The sequence below is a fragment of the Mustela nivalis genome (assembly GCF_964662115.1).
Source record: "Mustela nivalis genome assembly, chromosome: 11".
Taxonomy (NCBI): domain Eukaryota; kingdom Metazoa; phylum Chordata; class Mammalia; order Carnivora; family Mustelidae; genus Mustela; species Mustela nivalis.
Genome location: NC_139030.1, coordinates 839,828 through 863,277, shown reverse-complemented (window position 1 = coordinate 863,277; position 23,450 = coordinate 839,828). Strand labels below are relative to the sequence as shown.

At 48.8% G+C, this 23,450-nt stretch overlaps 1 protein-coding gene across 5 annotated transcripts in view; it reads right to left on the bottom strand.

Annotated features, from left to right (window-relative positions):
• Window positions 1-23,450, bottom strand: part of MYO7B (myosin VIIB) — a 108,086-nt gene that overhangs the window by 42,068 nt on the left and 42,568 nt on the right. For 3 of the 5 annotated variants that reach the window (XM_082690298.1, XM_082690299.1, XM_082690300.1), the window contains 11 exons: window positions 21,424-21,545; window positions 17,723-17,865; window positions 16,915-17,028; window positions 15,170-15,323; window positions 12,690-12,766; window positions 11,396-11,515; window positions 10,949-11,091; window positions 8,706-8,916; window positions 7,895-8,030; window positions 3,196-3,359; window positions 797-934 (listed from right to left, as the gene is read on the bottom strand). In XM_082690298.1, the coding sequence (XP_082546424.1) occupies window positions 797-934; window positions 3,196-3,359; window positions 7,895-8,030; window positions 8,706-8,916; window positions 10,949-11,091; window positions 11,396-11,515; window positions 12,690-12,766; window positions 15,170-15,323; window positions 16,915-17,028; window positions 17,723-17,865; window positions 21,424-21,545 (1,522 nt within the window). Of the gene's footprint in view, window positions 1-796; window positions 935-3,195; window positions 3,360-7,894; window positions 8,031-8,705; window positions 8,917-10,948; window positions 11,092-11,395; window positions 11,516-12,689; window positions 12,767-15,169; window positions 15,324-16,914; window positions 17,029-17,722; window positions 17,866-21,423; window positions 21,546-23,450 lie in introns of those variants that run through there. The other 2 variants (XM_082690301.1, XM_082690302.1) reach the window with 2 other exon arrangements.

Genomic DNA, 23,450 nt, shown 5'->3' with positions numbered 1-23,450 from the left:
AGAGAGCCTCCGGGAGCACAGTTATTATCTAAATATAGGTATTGCACCTCTAAGGAAGGTACATTCTAGATTTCCTAGTTCAGTCCCAATTTTCTATAGTTTCATTCTATTAAAAAATATAATTAATGTAATACTAATTTTTCCCCTTATAAAATATTTTGAGTCATTTTATCTCCCTTGAGATGACATCTCCCAGTTTGGGAGTCTTGAATTTCAGCCTCTGGGTGGGATCCCCAAGCCCACAGATCTGGGACTCCTGGGCAGGCACCTGGCTCCCACTCCACACTATATATATGCGAATAAAACCACTCTTCAAAGAGCTGATTGGCCAAGAGCCGCTTGGCCTCAGGTCTTGGTGACCATTGGCTTGTCAGCCTCTGACATTCTAGTACCAGTTGCGGGCCCCTTAGCGCCTTACTGAAAGGGGTTTACACATGCAGATTTGCCAAAACATCACATACAGTTCTTGCTGCTTCCACCTCCTCCCCCAGGCAGGCACAATTCTGACTTTACAGAAAACAGACTCAAAGAAGTAAATCACCTGGCCAAGTGCACACAGCCTGAATGGTGGACTGAGACAGCAGAGCTCTGGGTTATCGAAAGCCTAGCCAGTCACTGATCTTTCAATGGTCTAGACTGGTCACCTTACTTCAGTGTCCCCATCTCTAGAATGGGGGCAGAGAGCTCTCATGCTGACCAGGCCCACTGAAGGGAGAGATGTGACCCTAGATACCATCAGACTCATCTAATAGATGCCCCCTCCCTCTCCCGCATGCCCCTAGCCTCCCCTCATTACCAGTGGCTTTTTGTACTCGTTGGGTTTGATGCAGCGGATGAAGTAGGGCTGGCAGCTGGTCAGGATTTTCATCAGCTGGTCCAGGGACTTTTTGAACTGGCTGGCCAACGTGGAGGGCCGCTTGCTGGGGTCTGTGGACTGCAGGCAGAAAAACAGGCATAAGTGAGGGGCTGGGCAGCTCGGCCTGGGGCACAGCTGACCCAGGTGAAGGCTTCTGCCAAGGTCCCAGATAGGCAGGGCTGCATTCTTTCAGCCCCTCATACACTGGCCCATCATAGGTTCTGGTGGGTAAGATGGGACAAGGTATCCTGTTCGGGGTGGGGGTTACCCAAGTGGGGTGTGCAAGATGATACAACAGAGTGGGAAAGAATATGAAAACTGGCAACATTCACTTTTTACCTCTACCCTTCTATGTTTTTAGTTTTTGTATCGGTTTTGTATGTTTTTAAAAAAATGTTTTATAGTGCACATTTTAAGATTGTAGTACATGTATATTGTTTTATTTTATTTTTTTTTAAAAGGTTTTATATATTTATTTTTGACAGAGAGAGAGACAGTGAGAGAGGGAATACAAGCAGGGGGAGTGGAGGAGGGAAAAGCAGGCTTCCCCCTGAGCAGGGAGCCCTGACAAGGGGCTTGCTCTGATACCAGGACCCTGGGATCATGATCTGAGATGAAGTCAGACGCTTAACGACTGAGCCACCCAGGCACACCCATGTGTATTGTTTTAAAGTAGATGTGACAAAATTATGGATGCAAGAAGAAGCCAGCGCAAGTCCCCAGCTGGCTCAGTGTGTGCTTTGTGCAATGCTGATCTTGGGTGATGCACTCTGATCAAACTCTTCCCAAGTCAAATGCACCCTAGCAAAGGTATGTAGTGCCAAATTGCATTAATTGGTGACACAAGTCTTAACACTTCTGAAAAGAGGATGCAATTATCAGCACCTTGTAATATCAATGGGCAGCATTTTCTTGTTGTCCTGGTTTGTAAAATAATGTGCATTTCCCTTGCTGTCCTCTTGTTCCCTGAAATCTCCAGGACATTCTCTGCCCCCCGCCCCACCCTGCAGAGCCAGGACAAGCCTGTACTCTGGCCTCAGGTGGGGAGAGTTTAGCCTGGCTCAGTGAGACACAGGTTCTAGCCTGGCTCCACCTAGGTCCAGACTGGGGCAATTCCTGCCCAGCCTCATGGCTCCTTGGTGCCTTCCCAGGCCTGCTCTGCACATGGTGGGTCCTAAGGTCTCTGGAGAGGCCTCCTCCAGAAGTCAGGTGGAGCACAATGAAAGGTCAAGGGCATCTCATTGTGGGAAGTGCTGAATGCAAGGCACAGAGTGCAGTTTCCTCAGTCTATACTCCAATTCCCGAACCACTAGCAGCTAGCCCTGCTTCACTGGCTGGGGCTGGAGGAGCTCCTCACTAGACGATGCATGAGGCTTTTCTGGAATAGTCATTCTTAAGGGGTGGAAGCAAGGCAAGGGGTGGGTGGGCAGACCCTCACCCTCCCAGGAAATCCTAGGCTGCCCTGAGGAGAACTAGGGGCTCTCTGCTGCCCACTTTCCTTGTCAGCAGCCCTTAGTGCTTCTGCTGCCACAGCACACACCCCACACCCGCCCACACACACCACACATAACACACACATCCCACATACATACCATAAACACCATAGCGCACACACCCTCATACACACCACACACCCCATGCACATAAAACATACATACTGTACCACAAACACATACATGTCACTGCATGTCACATATCACATATACATGACACGCATGCCATAGCACACATGTGCACACACCACAAATCCCATACCATACACACATCTCGCACACCCCACATATACTACCCTCCACCCCCCACACCATACACATACATACCATATGTACTATAGTACACTCCCCCACATACCACACATATCTCATACAACAAACATATACCCATACACACACCACAAACACCACATACATCACACAAAATACACCCCCAACCCCAATCCCCACACACACCAAATACCACATACACCACACATACTCCCCACAGACACTGCACAAAACACACGCACTGTACACACATACCACACAATACACACACCACACACACACACACATACAACATATGCACAGAGATCAATATAGAAAAATACAATGAACGAAAGCAGATGTGCCCCCACCGGACCACCACACACTTAGAAGCAGGCACATCCACAGGTACCTGTCCCCTTATCGCCATCCACACAGCAGTAGCAGTACCCCACTCCTGTTTTACACTCACTTCTGGCCCCTGAATAAACAACTGAGACCCCAGGTGATAGGTCTCTGTGCATGCACGTCTGAGCCCCGAGGCCCTAAGGGCTGAGAGACCCAGAAGGCACTGGCAGGGCACCCATGGGAGCCCACCTTGAAGAGCTGGCTCCCTGTCTTTGCCTGGATGATGGTACCATGGCCCAGTTTGGTCTCTGCTGACTCCAGCTTGAATATCTCCCTCAGGAACTTGTTTTTGGAGGAGTAGACCAGGGTGAGGATATCTGTGCTCAGTACATCTCGATTCTTCTCCAGGAAGCCTGTGGGAGAAGGAGAGCCCACCTGCAAGCCCAGTTCAGCCATCCCCTCTGACCCACAGGGGAACGGAAAGCAATAAGGTGGGGACTCTGGTTACCTCAAGATGCCCGGAGGAGCACCCACCGAAGCTGCCCTCTCCATCCCTCCCTTGATCTCCCTGTCCAGTCAGCAGAGCTCCTTGCACCTGGGGCCTGAATTCAGCTCTTCCCAGCACCAGTGTGTCACACCACATTTAAACTCTCCAGCCCCTGCACCCACCATCCACACCACAACCCCCTGTCTAAGCCATGGCCACTTCTTCTGCTTGAATCACAGCCCACCCCTCTGCTCTCTGTCCCACACTTCTGGGCTCATGGCCCGGGAACAGACCATCCTGGAGCTGCACGCTGCTGTGTTACCCTGCCTGAACCCATTCTCTGCTATCAGAGCATGGTGGCGTCTCATCCCCTCCCTCATCTCCTGGGGCCCCCGTGGCCCTGTACCCCACTGGTGCCAAAGCACCCCAGAGGCTCCAGCTCTCCCACACCTCCAGCCCCCACCAGCTGCTGCTGGACACTCTTTCCTGCTTATCCAGCTGAGCCAGCTCCGGCTCATTCTCAAGACCAGCTCAAGCACTGTCTATTCCAGGAAGCTCCTCAGGGCCCTCCTGGGGATCCCCTGGTCTCTGTGGGACCTTTCTCATGGGCCCTACTACTCAGGTCAGGGGGTGGCCTGAGGACTTTTCCTCCTCTTTGCCAGCCAGAGCTCTCCCTGGGTGCACGATGGACAGGAGTGCCTCAGGTCCGACACCTCCAGCCATAGCCATCACAGTAACTGCCCAGTACACAGCAACCAGCTCCAGAGCCGACCAGTGGCCATAGCAGATGGTGCATCCCTTCATGATACAGTTTAGATCTCCCTGCAGTGAGATGGCTGGGGGCTCTCAGGAGGGCTCTGGCCCACTAAATTTCTTGGTGACCTTGAGCAGATCTGATTGGGGCAACTACTTATTCATAAAAAGAAGCTACAAAGAAAAGGAGTTAAAGGACAGAGTGAAGAAGCCTCCCTCCCCCACCAGTAAGCCCTGAAAATCTGGCAGCCTGGTAATGTCCAGAGAGCTTATAGTTTGGAGAGGGAGGCGTGGCCACTCCTGCCCTTGCGCCTGAGCCCAGACAGCTCTGGGAGTATCTGCATACAGCCCCAGCCAGCCAGTCTATGTGAGTGTGTTGTTGGTGGCGGTGGTGGGGGGGTGTTACTTCCAATGTCCTGCAAAACCTGCGTAGGGGGGAAGCTACTCTGCTCTTTCTGGGAGCCCAAAATGGAAAGAGGGAAGGCATTCATACCACTTGTTTTACTGGCTGAAGGATAGGTTTGTGGCTCTGATCAGGAGGTCCTTAGGGCACATTTCCCTTCTTATTATGAGTTCAAACTGCACAGGTCTTGGGACAGAATGTATCCCTTTAGGCAGTGTGTGAATGTGTGTGTGAGTGCATGTGTGCTCTCTAACAGAATGGGTTTAGGAACCAAACATATCTGTGCTTGCTAAGGAGGATCTGAGGGCCTGGTAGCCCTGGCCCCTCCACCAGCCCTGCTCTGCAGTCCTAGAAGGTCCTACTAGGGCCAGGGTTCCCTCCAGCAAGAAGACTGAGAATCCAGAAATTGAAGGGGGGGGCATTGTTATGGGGCTGAGTTGCATCCCTCCCAAATCCATATGTTTTTATTCTAATTTCCAGTATTGCAGACTATGACTATATGTAGAGATGGGATCTTTACAGGGGAGATTAAGTTAAAATGAGGCTATTTGGATGGCTGTAATCCAGTGTGACTGGTGTCCTATATGAAGAGATTAGGACACAGATGCATAGAGACACTAAAGATGCCAGAAACATCAGAAGGAATCACCCACAACTTAATCTTGGACTTCTGGCCTCTAGAACCATGAGGAAGTACATCTCTGTTCCTACCTGGGAAAATTTGATATGGCAGTTCTAGCCAACTATTAACAGAGGCATGATTCTGGGCATGGGTAAGAATGGACATGCCCTAAAATGGGACACAGGATCACTGAGAAGGTGATGAAGAAGAGCTGTTTCTCAAAACCAGGCTGGTGAGGGTCTGGGGTCTGCTGTAGGGCTACACTCCTGGGACATCTAGAGTTGACCCCACAAGGGCATGACCCTGAGTTTCCTCTCCCACTGTGCCCCTTTAAGTCACCCCATCTTTTATGGGGGTGCTCTGTGCAAACCTGCACAGCCTGATTGGGGGTTAGGGAGACTGAGTCAGGGGGAAGGAAGCCGATTTTCCCCACCTCTGCCCCCAGTGCCTGTGGGGGGAAGGCACTGTACCAGGAGCTCCAGGGCACCACGAGGACTCACAGAACTGGGGGTGACAAGAGCGAGCATGTGCTGTGCACACAAACACTTTTCCCAGCTGCATGCTGGGGAGGCTGCCCTCTGCAGATGGAGGATGAGCAGACACTTGGTGGCACTCTGTGCCTCTCTAGGCTTAGGCAGAGCCTCTCCTACTTGGGGAGTTCTCAAAGGGAGGGGTGTACTGAGGCACCCCAGGCTCAATCCCCCAGTAGGCAGAGTAAGTGGGGCTTAGTTCATCAGCACAGCATGGCACCCAAAGAAAAACTAGCAGGCTCACCTTTAATGAACATTAATAGAATTTTCCATTCAGAAAGTCTACAAAGAAGCTGTCTTGATCATAGCATACACAACAATAGTTTTATGTCACTTCAAATAATAAAAATTGGCCTTGAATTGCCGATGGAGGTTGGGATGGACTCAGTGTATTATATTCTGGGACCTTGCAGGTCCCGCTAGCTCTGGTCTCTCCCTTTCTGAAGAGCCCTAAAGCCAGGGCCAGGTGGGGACAATGAAGGAGCCACCACCTTCTCATTCTACAATAGAAATGATCCCTGATCTCCCAACACCTCACCTCTTCTAATGTGAAAGGGTCAGTCCCTCCTACTGCCTTGTTTCTCCAACTGAAAAGTATGCACAGATCATCCCTGACTTTGAGTTTCCAGTTATACAGACCAGAGCTCCTCCTCATTTCTCCATATAAGCCACAGAGATGCTGCTATGGCTTCCTGACCCATTATCCTGACCACAGCTGCACACTGATTACCTTTCTCATTTTTCGAAGAGCACCAATAGATTTAATCACCCCAGGCCTCCAGTCAAAACTCCAGTCAAAACCATGCCTGAGCCTATCTTAGCATAAATAAAAATTAACTCAAAATGAATCAAAGACCTAAATAAAAAGTTAAAACTAAAGAACTCTTAGAAGAAAACACAGAGGTAGATCTTGGGTCAGACAGTGGTTTTTTAGTCATGACACCAAAAGCATGAACAACAAAAGAAAAAATAGATAATTGGACTTTATCAAATTGAAAAACTTTTGTGCTTCAAAGACACTATCAAGAAGTGAAAAGATGACTCAGAGAGCAGGAGAAAACATTTGCAGATTACATATCTGATAAGGTACTTATATCCAGAATAAATAAAGAACTCTTACAACTCAATAATAAAAAGACAACTAATTAAAACATGGGCTAAGGGTTTGAACAAGACATTTCTCCAAAGATGATATACAAATGAACAATAAGCACATGAAGAGATACTCAAGGCGTCAGGGAAACACAAACCAACACTACACTGAGATACCACTTCAAATCCCCTGGGGTGGTAACATAAAAAAGACAGGCAATAGCAAGTGGATTTGGAAAAATTAGAGCCTTCATACATTGCTGGTGGGAATGTGACCTGGTACAGTCATTACTCAGAAAGATAAATATAGAATTACCTATATCAGTATATATACTGATATATCCTATATATCCTATATCAGTATATATACGTATATATACTGATATACCACAAAGAAGTAGAAATATTTGCCTACGTAAAAACTTGCATGTGAGTATTCATGGCAGCAATATTCATAATAGCCAAAAGGTGGAAACAATGCAAATGTTTATCAATTGACAAAGAGATAAATGAAATGTGCTATATTCACACAGTGGAATATGATCATACTGCAATAGAAGGAAATAATTTTCTGATACATACGAGTTTATGGACGAACCTTAAAAACATTATGCTAAATGAAAGAAGCCAGCCACAAAGACCACACATTGCACTGGGTCCATTTCTATGAAACGTCTAGAACAGGTAAATCCATAGGGATGGAAATTATCAGTTGCCCAGGATTGGGGGAAAATGCAGACTGATGATTAATTGGAGGTTCCATTTTGGAGTGATGAAAATGTTCTAAACTTATGGCAATGGTTACCCACCTCTGTGAATACACTAACGACCATTGAGTTGAGGCTAAAATGGGTGAATTACATGGTATGTGAATTATGTCTCAATAGAGCTGTCACTGATAGCTATCTCTGCTATCACAAACCATGCATGGTCCATCCCATTCCCTCTATCACATTGCTTGCTCTGCAAAATGACCATGTTCTCTCAAGCTTTCTTCCCATGGCCTTTCTGGAATGATTCAGATTTGGAAGGAAGGGGAAGGAGAGAGGAGCTGCACGTACCTTCTGTCTGGTAGTACACCTCACCCGCAAAGTGGGTGATGCCAAATCTGGCATCATGGATGTTCCTGGGCTGCAGGTAGGCCTTGTTGTTGGCATGGACATTGTTGAGTTTTTGCAGCATGGTGGTATCTGTCCCCTGGAAGAACACAGACACCCTATGGGCTGACACCCCAGCCATGGGGAGGTCAGCTGGCACATCCACAGGGCTCAGGGGCTTCCTCACAGGGGCAAAGCAACCGGGCTCAGAATGACTGAGGACCCTTCTACAGATGGGAAACTGCTGCCCAGGGATAGGTGACTGCTTGCAGTGAATGGGGACCAAGCTGGAAGCAGAGAATGGGTCTGCCAACTTCCAGTGCCAGCTCTCCCCGTCCAGCTTTCCTTACAATTATCTAGGTACCCTGACCCTGGTTTCACCCTTCTCTGGACTCTGAACTCTTACTATTTTGAAAATTTACTGCCCTAAGGATAGGCAGAGTTCCTTGAGGGCGAGCAGGCAAGCATTTCCCTCTCTTGCACCCCTGAAGCCCTTGGCCCATGGGTGCTTAGCAATCCCCTCATGGGGTGAGTTCTTAGAGTAAATAATCAGTGACCGCAATGTCATGCTGCTGGGGAGAGGGGGTGAGGGTGGGGTTGGTGAGCCTCTGGGTGAGGAGGTTGCTTAGGCTGGGGCTGGTCTGTTAATCTCTGGTAGAGTTTTCAGCAACCTAGGGACCCATGGGCCACCCCAGGGGAGTTTCCCAACCTTGAGGGCAAGAGCCAGGAGCAGGGGTCTCCACCCTCATGAGGGTCCACAGGCTCAGGGGCTTACCTGTGGGAAGTGGCTCTCTTCGTCCAGGAGGGAGATGATGCTCATGGGCTTGAGGGCCAGCAGGTCCAGTGTGGGCCGATTGTCATTGTAGTGGATGTAGTCCCAGGCGATGTTCTCCGAGAGGTATTCCTCCTGCTCCATGGTGAACACGTGCTGCACAAAGAACTGCTGTAGGTGCTCGTTGGCAAAGTTGATGCAGAGCTGCTCAAAGCTGTGGAGGGAATGCACACCCAGAGGTGGAGCAAGATCAGCTCGCTCCCTGTTGGAGTTGGCTTGAAGCGCTGACCACCAGCCATTTGCATCCGGCCATGCATGCATGCGCACAGACACGCATCCGCATACGTGTGTACTCCCTCTTCGCTCTGTCTCTGCCACCATCACCTCCTCCAGCCCACGGCAGACAGACTAGGAGAATGTCATCATGAGATCATCCTTAGGGGACTAGGTGTCCTGTAGCAGCCCCAGCCCCAGGGGCTGAGATGAGATTTTGGAGACCAGGTAGCGGTAATGACTGCTGGGCTGCTTTGCATCAGTCAGACTCCTTGCTCCCGCCCCATCCTCCAGCTGCTCTTCCTCCTGGGCACCCCACCTCCAGAAATGATCCCTCCACTCACCACCCCTGGCTCAAGTCACCAACCAAGGAGTCACACTTGACACCTCTCTCTGCCTCCTCCCCAGTTCCAGTCAGCTGCCGAAGTCTGGTCCCCGCTCTCTCCATCACAGTACCCTGACCTGTGTACTCTCTTCTACTCCCATGGGCAGAGGCCTGTGTCCAGGCCCCCTTATTCACTGGGAAAAACCCGGGGGTGGCTTCCTGCTGGCTCCCTCCATCCCCCCATCTCCGCATGCCGCTAGGGGGAGCTCTTTGGAGAGCAGGCCCCACTTGTCCCCCTGTTTCCAATCCTCCCAGGTTTCCCGCTGTTTTCATATTCTCCTCAGACAGAGATACAGTACAAAGCCTCCCCGCAGCTCCCAGGAAGTGGCCTGGGTCACCATGGCCTCCTTCCCATGGTGCTGTGAAGGTACCCATTTCTTCCGTGCCTTGGAGTGGTCTCACGTTTGCTACCACCCTCCTCTCCTTCCTCATTGCCCAGCTCATTCTGTTCAACCCTTGGCTCTCACTTTCTTCCTCAGGATGGGTTGCTCATATATGCAAATCCTCATCATACCTGAGCCTGGTCGTTTAACACCTGTTAGCCCAAGAGGTGAGGGGACAGGTCCACCGTGTCCCCCACTCCTAGCACACTGCCTGGAGAGTGCTCAGTGGCCACCTGCAGGAGGTGACTGCTGCCCTGTAGCAAAGCCAGCTTGTGGCTCCTTCAAGGAAGGTCCCTGTATAAATGACCGGATCCCCCGCAACCAGTTATTTGTCCACCTCCAAGCTGTCTAACGTGTGTGGTCTACTCAGCTGTCCCTCTTAGGAAAAGAAACCAATGATCTGAATCACACTTGAATTTCTGTGCCTTAGAGCTGCCCTTGCACTGGGCTGAGTTCTGCCAGCCCTGCCCATCCTCCAGCATCCAGTGAGCAGGCCTTCACCCTGCCCCCCTCCATGGCTGGGGATTCTGCAATCCCAGAGTGCTCCTGTTTACTTGTCCCAAGATCCTTATTTTCCTGATCTGTCATCCTCCTGCCACTTGATAATGCCCCAGGGCATCACTCATCCTCATTCAGCTCCACTGCCTGACTCTCTTCAGCACCCTGTCCCCTCCTCTCCCCAGCCTTCATCACAGTCCCAGCTAGGCTTCACTTTTCTGACCTGCCTCCTGCCTGGGATGCTGGGACACTGGGATGCAGGATCAGAGGTATCCTGCCTTGTCTTACCCTGGCCAAACTCCAAAGTCAGAGATGGGCACACATCCCCTGCTTTCTGCCACTGCCTAGTATGACAGTTCATCTAAAGATGCAGTTCACCCCAGCCTCATGTGATCATTCACTTCAGTTCATTAGGAGAGCAGATGGCTCAAAAGAGGTGATAAATGCTGGGGCTTCAGCCTTGTGCTTCGGGATGCTTGTAGCTCGCTGTGGGGGGGTGTCAGAGGGGTGCACAGACTGTCTCACTGCAGGCACATTCAGGCCTGCAGAGCACACTCACATCTGTGAGAAGGTGGGAGGGGTCCCTGCTCCTGGTCTCATGGCGGGGGCAGTGGGGGGCAGAATGTTTACCCTCCAGCTTGCTCAGTTAGAGAGGAGCTAAGCTGATCTCCCATTCTCTGAAAGCAGGTAAAATGAGATCTTCATACCTATTTTTCTGGAAATTTTCAAAGCCAAATATGTCCAGGAGGCCAATGGATCTTTGTACATTTTTGGGGTCCTGGGCAGATGGAGTGAAAATCGCAGTGTTGATCTTCTTGACAATCCACAGGAAGAGGTGCCCATAGATGCCCTGAGGAGACATGGGGTAAAGCCCATGGGCTTTGAGCGTAAGCGGAATGCAGCCCCTCGTTGCTAAGCTCACCTACAAAGGCTGCACGCACGCGGATCTCATGGACGGACTGAGGGCACTATCCCTACTTTAAAGGCAAGAAACTGAAGGCCAGAAAGGCCAGGAAGCCCACCATCACCAGACAGGTGACTGGCAGTGTCAGGACTCACTCAGGCATCTCTGCTCTTTCCTACTCTTTCCCAGCAGGGCAAGAAGCCGTGTTCAACAGAGAGATATGTGAGCCCCTTCTCCCACAACTCTGTACCTTGACAAAGGCATCCCTCCTGTCTGCAGCCTGGGTGATGTTCAGGGGCCTGGTGACAGACTCCCCTCGGATGATGATGGAATGCTTGATCATACAGTCCCGGAGCACCTGGTACTCCACCTGGAAAGGTAGGTGGGAACTTGCATCACAGTTAACAGGGCAGGGTCTGGCTCCGTGCCTAAGACTTACTTGTTCTCTCTTGTGATTGGACACTCTATGCCCGAGGCCTGAGAGGGTGGGAGATGCCTGTGGGGCCATCCAGCAGAGTCAGGCCAGATGAAGGTTTAAGTCAGCCTCTGTCTGCCCTGGCCCAGCATCTGTCTAAGCACCAGGGTGTCAGAATGTTCAAGAAGGATGCACAAGCTGAGTGGGTCCTGGGCATGCTGGCTGTTTGGTTTACCAGCTCTATGCTTGTCTCCTGGGGTCTGGGGAAGGGGCTGGTGCCATAAGCAGACCTGGGAAAACAATGGGCAGGGAGGGCTCTGAGGCCAGGCCATTGACCTCTGGATATGCCCCAATTGAAGCCACTCCTGCTTGGAGACTGATGGCTTAAGGGAGCAAGAAGACTGGATGGGCCAGTCCTTCTCACCATGCACGAAACACTGAGCCAGCAAGAACCCAAAGAACCGTGAACCAAATAAAGAACACCTGCAGCAAAATGTGATTGCTTTGCTTGTTTGCTTCTGATGCTATCAATTGCCCACCAGAACTGTCAATGGGGTGTGATAGGGAGGATATTATAATGTCCCCAGGGCAAAGATATTTCTCTATCCAGTGCTGCCATTCTTCCTCCAAGTCCAGACTCCGTTTGGTCTCTGTAATAACCTGGAGGGCTATTGATATGAGCACATTCCACTTTCCCAGAACAGCACAACTCAGGTGGAGGCTTGCTGAAGGGAGGTAAAGAAGGGCCACGTATAAGGGCCCCAGGCTATGTGGCCTTTCAGGGAAAGCTTGGGAACTAGGTGGGGTGGGGAGTGAGGATGCTGAGTGAAGGCCACTGGAGAGCAGCAGGGGCACAGGAATTGGGAAGAAATGGGTGTTAAAGCCAGGCTGATCATTTTGTTGCTTTGTTAAAGAGTAGCTCACACTGCTTCCCACCCTCTTTGTGGCCCTCAGTGCCTGCAGTGCCCAGATGGGTGCAGGGATTGAGTTGAGAGCTAGGAGAGGGGTTGGGGGCAGGAATAGGAACCCTGGGAAGGGTTAATGACAATCAAGTGTTGGAGGGCTGTGAGCCCAGGCCTCTGGGACCCCTCACAGAAATGGAAGCTGGAAGTCACAATGGCCGGGCTACCTCCAGTAACTTCAGCACAGTGGGAAAGGCAGGTGTGTCCATCACATCAGAGGAATCCAGGTTCTCGAAGACTGCAGCTGGGGAGAGAAGCAGTGACCCTGAGTGGGAAACCGGCCTGAAGTGATGGGACAGGGGCCTCAGGAGGGCCTGAGCCTGGGGGAGCCCCAGATCCAGATATCACGGGCACTTGTCCCTGGGTGGGAGGCACTGCCTCTCCCAGACATTCTCTTGGGCAGGCAATGTCCCTGGGGGTTACCAGCCCCTTGGTAGTGAAGGAATGTAGCAGACTGCTTCCCCTCTGCTCAGCGAGATCATGGTGTTCCTTCAGTTAGTCAAGTAAGCGGGCATCAATGGAGCACAACTATAAGCCAGGCCCAGCCCTACTGCAAGAGTCTCCTGACTGGTCTCCCCATTTCAGTCCCCATCTTCCAGAATCTTCCATCTCAGGTCTGCCAGGCCTCGGGAGAGAGAAAGTGTTGTTTCTGTATATATAGTTTTTCTTTTTCAAACTTGAAAAAATGATAAAATAAAGCATATAGATAAAACAAGTATATAGAATCCAAAGGCATGTTATAATAAAACAATGATTCCATGAGTATGTAATAGTGAAACCACTATTACAGTCAAGATATGGAGCCTGGCCCACACTGAAGCCCTCACGGTCCTTTCCTGCTAAGACCGTGTTCCTCCCTACTCACTCATGGAAACCACTTCCTTGGTTTCCATTTTTCTTTCACTACCAAATACTGATCCTGAAACAGCATTTAATTTCAGCTGTTTCTAAATTTTGTGTTAAGGGGGATCTAATTGAATGTCTGATCTACGAGATCTGCATTCTTTGGTGCCTGGTTTTACTCTTAACATCACATTCCTAATACTCTTCCATGTTCCGATGCCCCTGTGTGCGTGTCAGTGCCCACCTGTCACCCACAGAAGTGCCCGGTTCAGTTGATAGGTGCTGTGGGTACAGCAAAAACTCAACTGGAGGAGATTTCCTGATGTGATGTGAGAGAGGGGTCCAAATTTATGGACCAGTTTACTGAAAAATCTGTCCTTTCCTCACTGTTCCGTGAACTGGTGTCCTTCATGAATTCTAGAATCAGCCATAGTTCATTCCAGTATTGCCTTTGCTCCATTCTTTCTCTCTTTTCCTTTAGTATGTCAATTAAAGGTATGTTGCTGCTTCTCACTTGTCCTCCACATCTCCTACCCTCTTACACATTTTCCACCCTTCTGGGTCTCCATGCTGTGTCCTGACTTTTCCTCCATTTACACATTCCCTCTCCATGTGTATAAAACTGGCTGTTTGGGGCACCTGAGTGGCTCAGTCGGTTAAGCATCTGCCTTTGGCTCAGGTCATGATCTCAGGGTCCTGGGATCCAGCCCCACATCAGGCTCCCTGCTCAGTGGGGAGTCTGCTTCTCCTTCTCTCCCCATTTGTGCTCACTCTTTCTCTATCTTTAATAAATAAATAAAAATTAAAAAAAACTTGGGGCGCCTGGGTGGCTCAGTGGGTTAAGCCTCTGCCTTCAGCTCAGGTCATGATCCCAAGGTGCTGGGATCGAGCCCCACATTGGGCTCTCTGCTCAGCAGGGAGCCTCTCCCCCCCACCCCCGGCCCACCTCTCTGCCTACTTGTGACCTCTGTCTGTCAAATTAAAAAAAAAAATCTTTAAAATTTTTTTAAAAAACTGGCTGTTAAAATTATCCATTGAGTTCTTCATTTTTTTTTTAATTTTAGAATTTCTATGTGGCTCCTTAAAAAATCTATAATGTCATGTTTTCTGTTTCCAGTTTCCTGTCTAAATCTTCAAGCTTAACTTTTTATTTCCTTGAACATAGTCAAGTGTAGATGCTTTGTCATTTGTGCCCAATAATAACAATTTGTAACAATAATAATAATAACAACGTCTGAAATCTTTGTGGTGTTATTTTAATTGTCTATTATTTCTGATGGCTCTTGCTCAGGATGTCTTATTTCTTTGTTACTACTTATCTTTGGCTGCATGTTGGATGTTGAATTTAAAAAACTGTCCAAAGGAATAATGTATAATCTAGATTGATGCTATTTTCCTCCAGAGAGGAACTTCCATCGGATGCTTGGAGGCACTAATAGGCCAGAATACCCTGATGCCCAGACCACCTGGATGCTTACAAGTGGGTTTGCAACTTCATGCATGGCTTTGTTTACTCTGGGTCACCTTATCCTAAGCGGGTAGCCCTTTAGGGTCCTAACTAAACCTGGGGGATGATCAGAGTTTTCATCTCTGGAGGGCCTTAAGCTTTGACATCTTCCCTCTAACCCTGTGAGAACTCAAAAATCATAACTATAATTTTCAGTGCATTTTCCAGGACAGAGTTAGACCATGTGATCTTGGCAGGCTCTTGGGCTGAGAACTCCCAGAGATTTCTTCCTCCTCCTGTCACAGTCCCCCCACTCTTCCTCCCCAGGGGGTTCAGTTCAGGTGGAAACAGCATTACCCATAAACTCCACGTTGCCTAGGTGGAGGATGGCTGCCAGCAACTTGCTGAGGTCCCAGTTCTCAGAGTCTGAGAACATGAGGATCTTCATGGCAGAGCGGACGTGGGCATAGTCCTTGGCGTCATCGAGGCCCTCACAGGAGGTACAGTTTCCCTGCAAGACCCGGCACTTCAGCATTCTGGCCACCCCCGACCCCACCTCCTCCATCGTAGGGCTAGCAGGGCAGAGACATGTCAGGGACTCAGCCAAGGGCGCCTAATAACTTCATAGGCTCCAGGTAGACTCTGAGAGGCCTCCTGGAGGCTCCAGCTCCAAAAATACACGAAAGTACTTCCATAGGTGGAATCATGCTGACATAGCCACAGTATACCTGGGCTTTGCAGCGGCACTGGCATCATTCAGCTTCTCTCAGCCTCCATTTGTCACCCATCCCCAGTAATGCCTGCCTTACCGTCTCTGTGAGTTCTTTCCTTTCATGAGCACCCTCCAAGGCTCCTGGGAGCCAGACCTTGTGCTACTTGCTGGGAATTCCATACACGGAGAGACCTGACCCTGCTTGGGGTGCTGTGCATCCAAGAAGGGAGGCAGGAAGCAAAGGATGGTGTCATATGCTCTGACAGGTGCTGAGACCAAAAGGGGCCAGGACCAGCCCTACTGGGAAGTGGGGAAAAGCTTCATGGAGGTGGCACCTGAACTGGCTCCACAGCAGCACAGGGAGAGGGTGATCTAGGCAGTGGACAGCTGGAGCTGGGCTGTGAGGTGGAGACAGGGATAGGGCTTGCGAGGAAGCTGGTGTCACAGTGGAAGCAGAGAGGTGGAGGGATGATGGGATCTGGAGGCACTTGGAAACCATGCCACAGAGCCACAGGGAGCTCCTGCAAACTGTACTCCAAGGCATGACCTGTCAGACTTGAGCTGTGGAAGGCCGGCCAAATGGGTGCTGGGTTAGGGGTCAAGTCTGGTGACAGGGAGGATGCAGGAGGAAACTACCACCATGATCTGGGCAAGAAACGAGGAAGGCCTCCATTCGGGGTAGGCAGGAGAGAGAGATTCCATCCCGTTTTCCACAACCTTGAGCTGGATGGTCTCTCGCATCACACTGTTCCAGGCATGGGTATGCAGCCCAGAGGAAGAGCAAGATCCCTGCTTTGCTAGAGCTCAAGTTGTACAGGCACCTACAAGGATGGGCAACTAGAATGAAACCGAGGCAGGAGAAGCATGGCTAAGACTCTCCATCACCTACTGGAACGTCTGCCTGCTGCAACCAGAGAAAGCTGAGGTTTGTCGGGAGGGATTTTGCGTTCAGAAGAAAATAAGGAAGCACATGGACAAGGGTAAGTCTCTTAAAGTCAAACGAACAGAAGGGTGGAGTGGAAGACTGAAAAGGGGAACCCTCAATTCCTGCCTCAGGGCTTTTCTGGGGCTGTAAACCACAGCTGCAGCAGGAACCAGCCTTCCTCTCCTTTCTCCTTTTGCTATTGAGAGATGCAGCGTGGGAGCAGGTAGAGGCTGAGGAGGCCGGTGCAGCGCCGAGAGCTGGAGGGAGGCGGCGGCAACGGAAGGGTAAGGGCGGGGGGGGGGGGGGGGGAGGCGAGCGAGGCAGTGAGGGGCAGACAAGGCGGGTCGAGGAAAGCGGGGGCGGGGCGAAGAGAGGTGGACCAGAGGGAGACGGGGTGGGGCGGGGAAAGGTGGACATGAAAGAGGAGGGGCGGGGAGGACAGGGGCGGGGCGGCGAGGGCCTCACCATGGTAAGGTAGTGGTACTCGGAGGGAGTCCCCAGGCTCAGCAGCTGCTTCTCCTCTTCGCTCATACCCATGAGCATGGAGTAGAAGATGTGGTAGTTCCGCTCCTCTGGGGCCTGGTGGGAAGGTGTTCCAGAAAGCCTGGTAAACACACCCCTAAGGCTGCCCGGCTTCAGAAATGCCTCCCGCCTCCAGCCTTGTCCCAGCTTCTGCTCCAAGGTCTGTCAACCAGATGTGGCTCTGGCATTGACCCAACGGTCCTTTGGTTCTGTCGATGTCCTCATTCTGGTCCTCCAAGGCCAGCTTATGCCCACAGCCCTGTGCTATAGGCCATCCACCATGCGCAGCAAACACATGGCTCCCAGGATTTTCCCTGCAGCTCCACTGCTCTTCCCAACCCTGAGGACATTCGCCTAAAGTTGTAAGCTGGGAGTGAAGCCAGGATCCATTTCCTTAGTTGGTGACTGGCCTGGCCTTAAAATTAATTCTGGTAAAGGTGGGTAGTAAGCACCAAATGATGTAGAACATGATATGGATGGAAAATTCAAAGCAGAAAATGCTATCATTTCTTTTTCTTGAATACTGGGAAAGGACCATCATTATCCCATTCTAAGGGTCCTTGGCCCATCTCAGGGTAAGGCCAGGGTTCAGTGGCAACAAACTAAGACCAATGAAGGTGTGGGGAGGTCCTTGGGGAGGCATGAGAGTGATGGAAGGGAACCTCTGTTGGAAGCCTTCTCATTCCCTGACTCCTGGTCCTGGGGTGGGTGGAGGTTTCCCCAGGACCAGTGCAGCAGAAGGAGGCCTTACCTGCCGGCAGACCCGGGACTTCTCCAGGAGAAATTGCTCGATGCGTGCACCCTCAATCACTCCACTGGAGTTGAAGTGGATGTCAATATACTTCCCAAAGCGGCTTGAGTTATCATTTCGGATTGTCTTGGCATTTCCGAAGGCTGAGGGCCAGAGGGTGATGCCCATGATGGGAGCAGAGAGGAGAGAATTTACTTTGAGTGGGATCATCTGGGAAGGCTTCTGAGAGGAGGTGGCTGAGCCCAGAGTTGAAGGATGGGTAGCATTGCACTAGAAAATGGTGGCAGCCAAGAGTATGCTGAGAGGAAGACAAAGTACAAGTAAAGGCATAGATGCCAGTAAGCATGGGGTATATTTGCAGAGGGGCAAGTTTGGTTGGAGCATAAAATGCAGGAGGAAAGCAGTGGAAGATACATAGAACTAGTTAATAGCACAGCACCTTGAATGCCAGGCTAAGAAGTTTGGAATTAGTCTGTGGGTGATGGGGGAGTCAGGAAAGCTTCTGAGGGAGTGTGGGAACAGATTTGTATTTTAGAAAGGTTGCTTAGGCTGAAGCAGGGGCTGGGTTGGATAGGGGAAGCTTACAGGGAGAGTAGCAACAGCTGGCAGAGACCAAGCTCAGAGGAGGAGGTCAGACCAGAAGAATCTTGGATTGCAGCATGATCCAAAGTGCATTTCATAGAGCTGTTTCTGCAAGCTTCTCTGATCCGACCCACAATAAGAAAGATCCTTTGCGTTGTGTCTTAGTGCACACCCTCCCCACATGTACACATTAATAAAAGAAAATATTCAGTACTGGTTCTGACCAAGAGCAATGCCCTGGGGTGTTTTCTATTCTATGCAATTTAATTTGTCCTAAAAGACTGATTTCATGACCCTTTGGTGGGTTGGAATGCAGTTTGACAATACCACCATACAACATACTGCCTACATAGTCCTATGAGAAAAGGAAAAGGGTTCTTTGGTCTCTGCCTTGAGGAATCCCAACAGACAGCAGAGGCTCCTACAGAGGCTACATATGCTTGGGAAACCTACTTCACGTTGTTGAATCCAGTGGCAGATCTCTCGTCAAAAAAGAGTCTGAGGTAGGTTCCTTTTGGTTGAAATTGGCAACCTGATTCTAAAGCGTATATAAAAAGGTAGAACACCTACAATGGCCAAGTTTGAAAAGGAAAAGCAAAATTGGAGGTTGTGGGCTACCTGACTGAAAAACAATCTACAGAAATCAAGACAGTGTGGCACTGGCAAAAAGGGTCTGAGAGAGCAACAGAATGGAATAGAGAATCCAGAAACGGACCCATACATGTATGGTCAACTGATTTTAGACAAAGGTGAAAAGGCCACTTAATGGAGAAAGAATAGTCTTTTTGACAATAGGGGATGAAATTATTATGAAAGAAAAGAAGAAAAGAAAGGGAAGGAAAAAAATTGGAAAAAAAGCAGAAACTTGACTTACACCTTGCACCATTAAAAAAAAAAAACAACAAAAAACCCAACAACACAAAATAGATCATGGACCTAAATGTAAAAGCTAAGACTGTACCACATCTAGAAGAAAACATGAAATCTCTGGATTAGGCAAAGATTTCTTTCTTTTTCCTTTCCTTTTTTTTTTTTTTTTTTTTTTGTTGGGGGAGGGGGCAAAGAGTAAGGGGAGAATTTAGCAGAGCTGGACACAGGGCTCAATCTCATGACCCTGAGATCATGACCTGAGTCAAAATCAAGAGTCAAACACTTAACCAAGTGAACCACCCAGGTGCCACAAAGATTTCTTAAATATGACTCCAAAAGCGTGATTGATAAGAGAAACAAAGATAAGTTGAACTATATGGAAATAAAAAACTTCTGGTCTATAAAAGACACTGTTAGAAGAATGAAGGGGCAAACTACAGACTGGGATAAAATATTTGCAAAACACATCTTATAAGAGGCTTGTATCCAGAAGATATAAAGAACTCATAAGTCATTAATAAGGAAACAACTCAATTTAAAAATGGGTAAAAGGTTTGAATAGATAAAGAGAAGAGACACAGATAGGAAATAAGCTCATGAAAAGATGCCATTAGCCATTAAGGAAATTTGAATTAGAATTATAGTGAGACACCAGTCCGTGCCTACTGGAGTAGCAAGCAACCACCATCACAGGCCCACACATTGGTGACAATGTGGAGCAACCAGGACTCTCGTATTTTGCTGCTGGGAGTGCAAGATGGTACAGCCACTTCGATAGACACTCTGGCAGTTTGTGACAAAGGTAAATGGCTCACCATCTGACCCAACAGTTTCACACCTACGTGTTTATTCAGAAGAACAACGTGTGTTCACACCATAACCTGTATGCAACTGTCTGTAAAGCTTTATTCATAATCACTAAAACCTATAAACAACCTGGGTGCCCTTCAGCTATTATTGATGCAGAAAACAACATGAAAAATCCCAGGTGCATTATGCTAACAAAAGTAGCCAGACCCAAAAGAGGGCAAACCATATGATTTCATTTATATAATCTCTGGAAAAGATAAAACTACCAGTGACCCTTGAACAATGTGGGGGGTAGGGATGCTAACTCCTCATATAGTCTAAAATCTGTGTATAACTTTTGACTTCCCAGAACTTAACTACCAATAGACTACCGTTGACCAGAAGCCTTACTGATAACACAGTCAATTAACACATTTTGTATGTTATATGTATCATATACTGTATTCTCACAATAAAGTAAACTAGAGAAAAGAAAATATTATTAATAAAATCACAAGGAAGAGAAAATGTATTTATAATACTGTGTCCACATGTAAGTGGACCTGCACAATTCAAACCCTCATTGTTCAGGGGTTGGCTGTATTAGGGGAAAGAAAGACAAACTGGTAGTTGCCAAAGGTTGGGGTTGGGAAAAGAGTTGACTACAAAGAGGCATGAAGGAAGTTTGGGGGTGATAGAACATTCCATACATGACTAAGATGGACTAAAACTATGACCATGATTTTGTCAAAATTCATACTGTACATTGAAAAATGTGAACTTTCACTGTACATAAAACATACCTGTGTTATAAAAAACAGAGAAAATGCATTGACAGTGGCTGGTCACTGGGGAATCCAAGTCACTCATTTATGGTCTGCCCCCATCAGAGACTGAGAGAGGAGGCTTAGGGCCTGCCATTGCACCCAGTGCAGGCCTCCTCTAATGGGCACTTTGCTCTGAGCTCCCCCTCAGACCCTGGCAGATCTGCACACAGCTTGAAACCTCATCCTGCCCATTCCACTCTCCCCTTTCCTGTATGTCCCACAGGTATCCTAGTCAGGATGCTTTTCCTGCCTGTTCCTGCTACTTCCCCCTTGGTCTCACTCAAGGGTACCCCTCAGTCAACCTCTTGCAGTCTTAACACCAGCTTCACAATGGCCCTGCAGGTGACCCAAGTGGACACACCCAGCATTTCCCAAACCAGCTTCATCTCGGAGTCTTTATTTAAAAGGAATACTTGTTTTGATCCTATGGAAAACACACTTAGTGAAAGCTTGTGATTCCCGGGAGCCTCCACACTACCATTCGCCACGTGCTCATTTTTCCTGTCCTGAGGGATCCTGTGAAGTCACAGCAAGGGTACTATACTGTCCCTCCCCATGGGCACCTCCTGGCAGGAAGTGCCAGGAAGCCTGCAGGGCCAGGGAAGAAGGCCCGTCCTAAGGGTGACCACTCACCTTCCAGGATGGGATTGGCCTCCAGGACCTGCTGCTCAATCCATGAATGCTGGCCGCTGACGGTGGCCAGGAACTGCAGGATGAGCTTGGTGGTCTCTGTCTTCCCTGCCCCAGACTCACCACTGCAAAGAGGGCACTCAAGATGTCAGTCAATAAAGCAGCCATTTCTTCAATACCCTCAACTCTGCAAATCCACCACAGGCCCACTTTCAGGTCTGAACAGGGATACCCCCTCCCTGTGCACAAATCCTGCCACATTTCCCCTGTGGGTCTCAGCTATCTACTTTGTATCAGTTACTGGTGTGTTCATCTTTTCTGCCCTGCCTTGGATGCGAAACCCTGGAGCATGGTTGTATCTGGTTTATTCCAGTGTCACGGGCTCAGTGCTCAGTAACAACAGATGAATGAACAGGACCAGATGATGCAATATTTTGATGTAACATCCTCTCTGTGAGCTGGCCAGAGGAGAGACTGCATTATTCACAATTACCCTGCCTTTAGCCTAAGAAAATGATCCCCAAATCAGAAAAAGCTTTCTCCACAAAGCTTTGTGCTCATTAAAACATTTTTTTATTGATCATTACAGTTGCAGGTATCAGGGGCACCTGGCTGGCTCTGTTGGTGGAGCGTGCGACTCAGGGTATAGGTTTGAGCCCCACATTGGGTGTAGAGATTACGTTAAAAAAAAAAGTCTTAAAAACAACCAACAGCTGTGGAAAATCAGAAGTAACACAAAGGGGGAGATTTATTATGTTCCCTTGGGTCAGAGAACATTATGCAACCATTAGAACGAAACCTATACAGAGCCTTCAATGAGGTGGACAATGTTTATTAGGTACATAAAGTGACAAAAGTCCCTACTATTTAGTATAATTTGACTAAGTGGATAGGGGAATCCTTTTCTTCCCAAAGTATCTAGAAATTTTTTTCTGAGAATACTTTCCTGAAATTTTGCAAAATTTTCATAGTGGAGCTATATTAATTTCATAATGGTAAATATATAAAAACTAGTTTTTAAAAGTTTCTTAGGGAGTTTAACAAAATTAAAAATATACTTGTGTCTGGCATATCGCACACACTCAGGTTTGTAGTGATTACTATTACTATTATTGAGGTGTGAATGTCACTTCTGGGTAAATTATTTTTCATTATGGAAAATGTTAAACATTACAAATGGAGACTCAGTAGTGTCTTGCTAATAAAAGCAATTCTTGTCACCTGGTTGGGAATGCAGAGTCCTAGGCCCACCCAGCTCTGCTCAGTCAGAATATGCATTTTCATAAGACCTCCAGGAGATTTTGGCACCTTCCAGTTTGCATTACGAACTCCCACAGTCTCATCCCAGCTTCAACTGCTGGCCCATTTTGTTTCTCATCCTGTGCTATTTTGAAGCAAATCCAGAACAAATATTGTTTCATCTGAAAGTATTCTTTGAAAGAAAAGTTTTGATCAAATATGTTCACAATTACTATGCCAGCCAAGACAGTCCAGTCAACAAACCTCTGCCACCTACCATGAACATGAATTCCCCAAACAACCCTCCAAGGTAGAGACAGGATATGCGGGCAGAGCAGGGGTGACTTGCTTGTGGCCTTTTTTTTTTTTTAATTTTATTTATTTATTTGACACAGAGAGACAGCCAGAGAGGGAACACAAGCAGGGGGAGTGGGAGAGGGAGAAGCAGGCTTCCCGCTGAGCAGGGAGCCCGATGCAGGGCTCAATCCCAGCACCCTGGGATCACGACCTGAGCCGAAGACAGACGCTTAATGACTGAGCCACTCAGGCACCCAACTTGTGGCCTTTCTTACGGCCTTGAGGGAGGCAAGGGCAGAGAGAGAAGGCAGTTTGACTCAGAATGATCTTCTGCTCATGCAAAAAGCCACAGATCAGGGTGCTCTGCCCTCTTCTTGAGGCACTGATGTCATGGAGGTGAAAGCTGGCCCAGTGAACTTCCAGGCCAGCCTAGGGGCCAGCTCTGCTCAGGAGGCCTCCTGTGGTGAGGCTGTCCTCCCAGTCCTGGGAGGCAT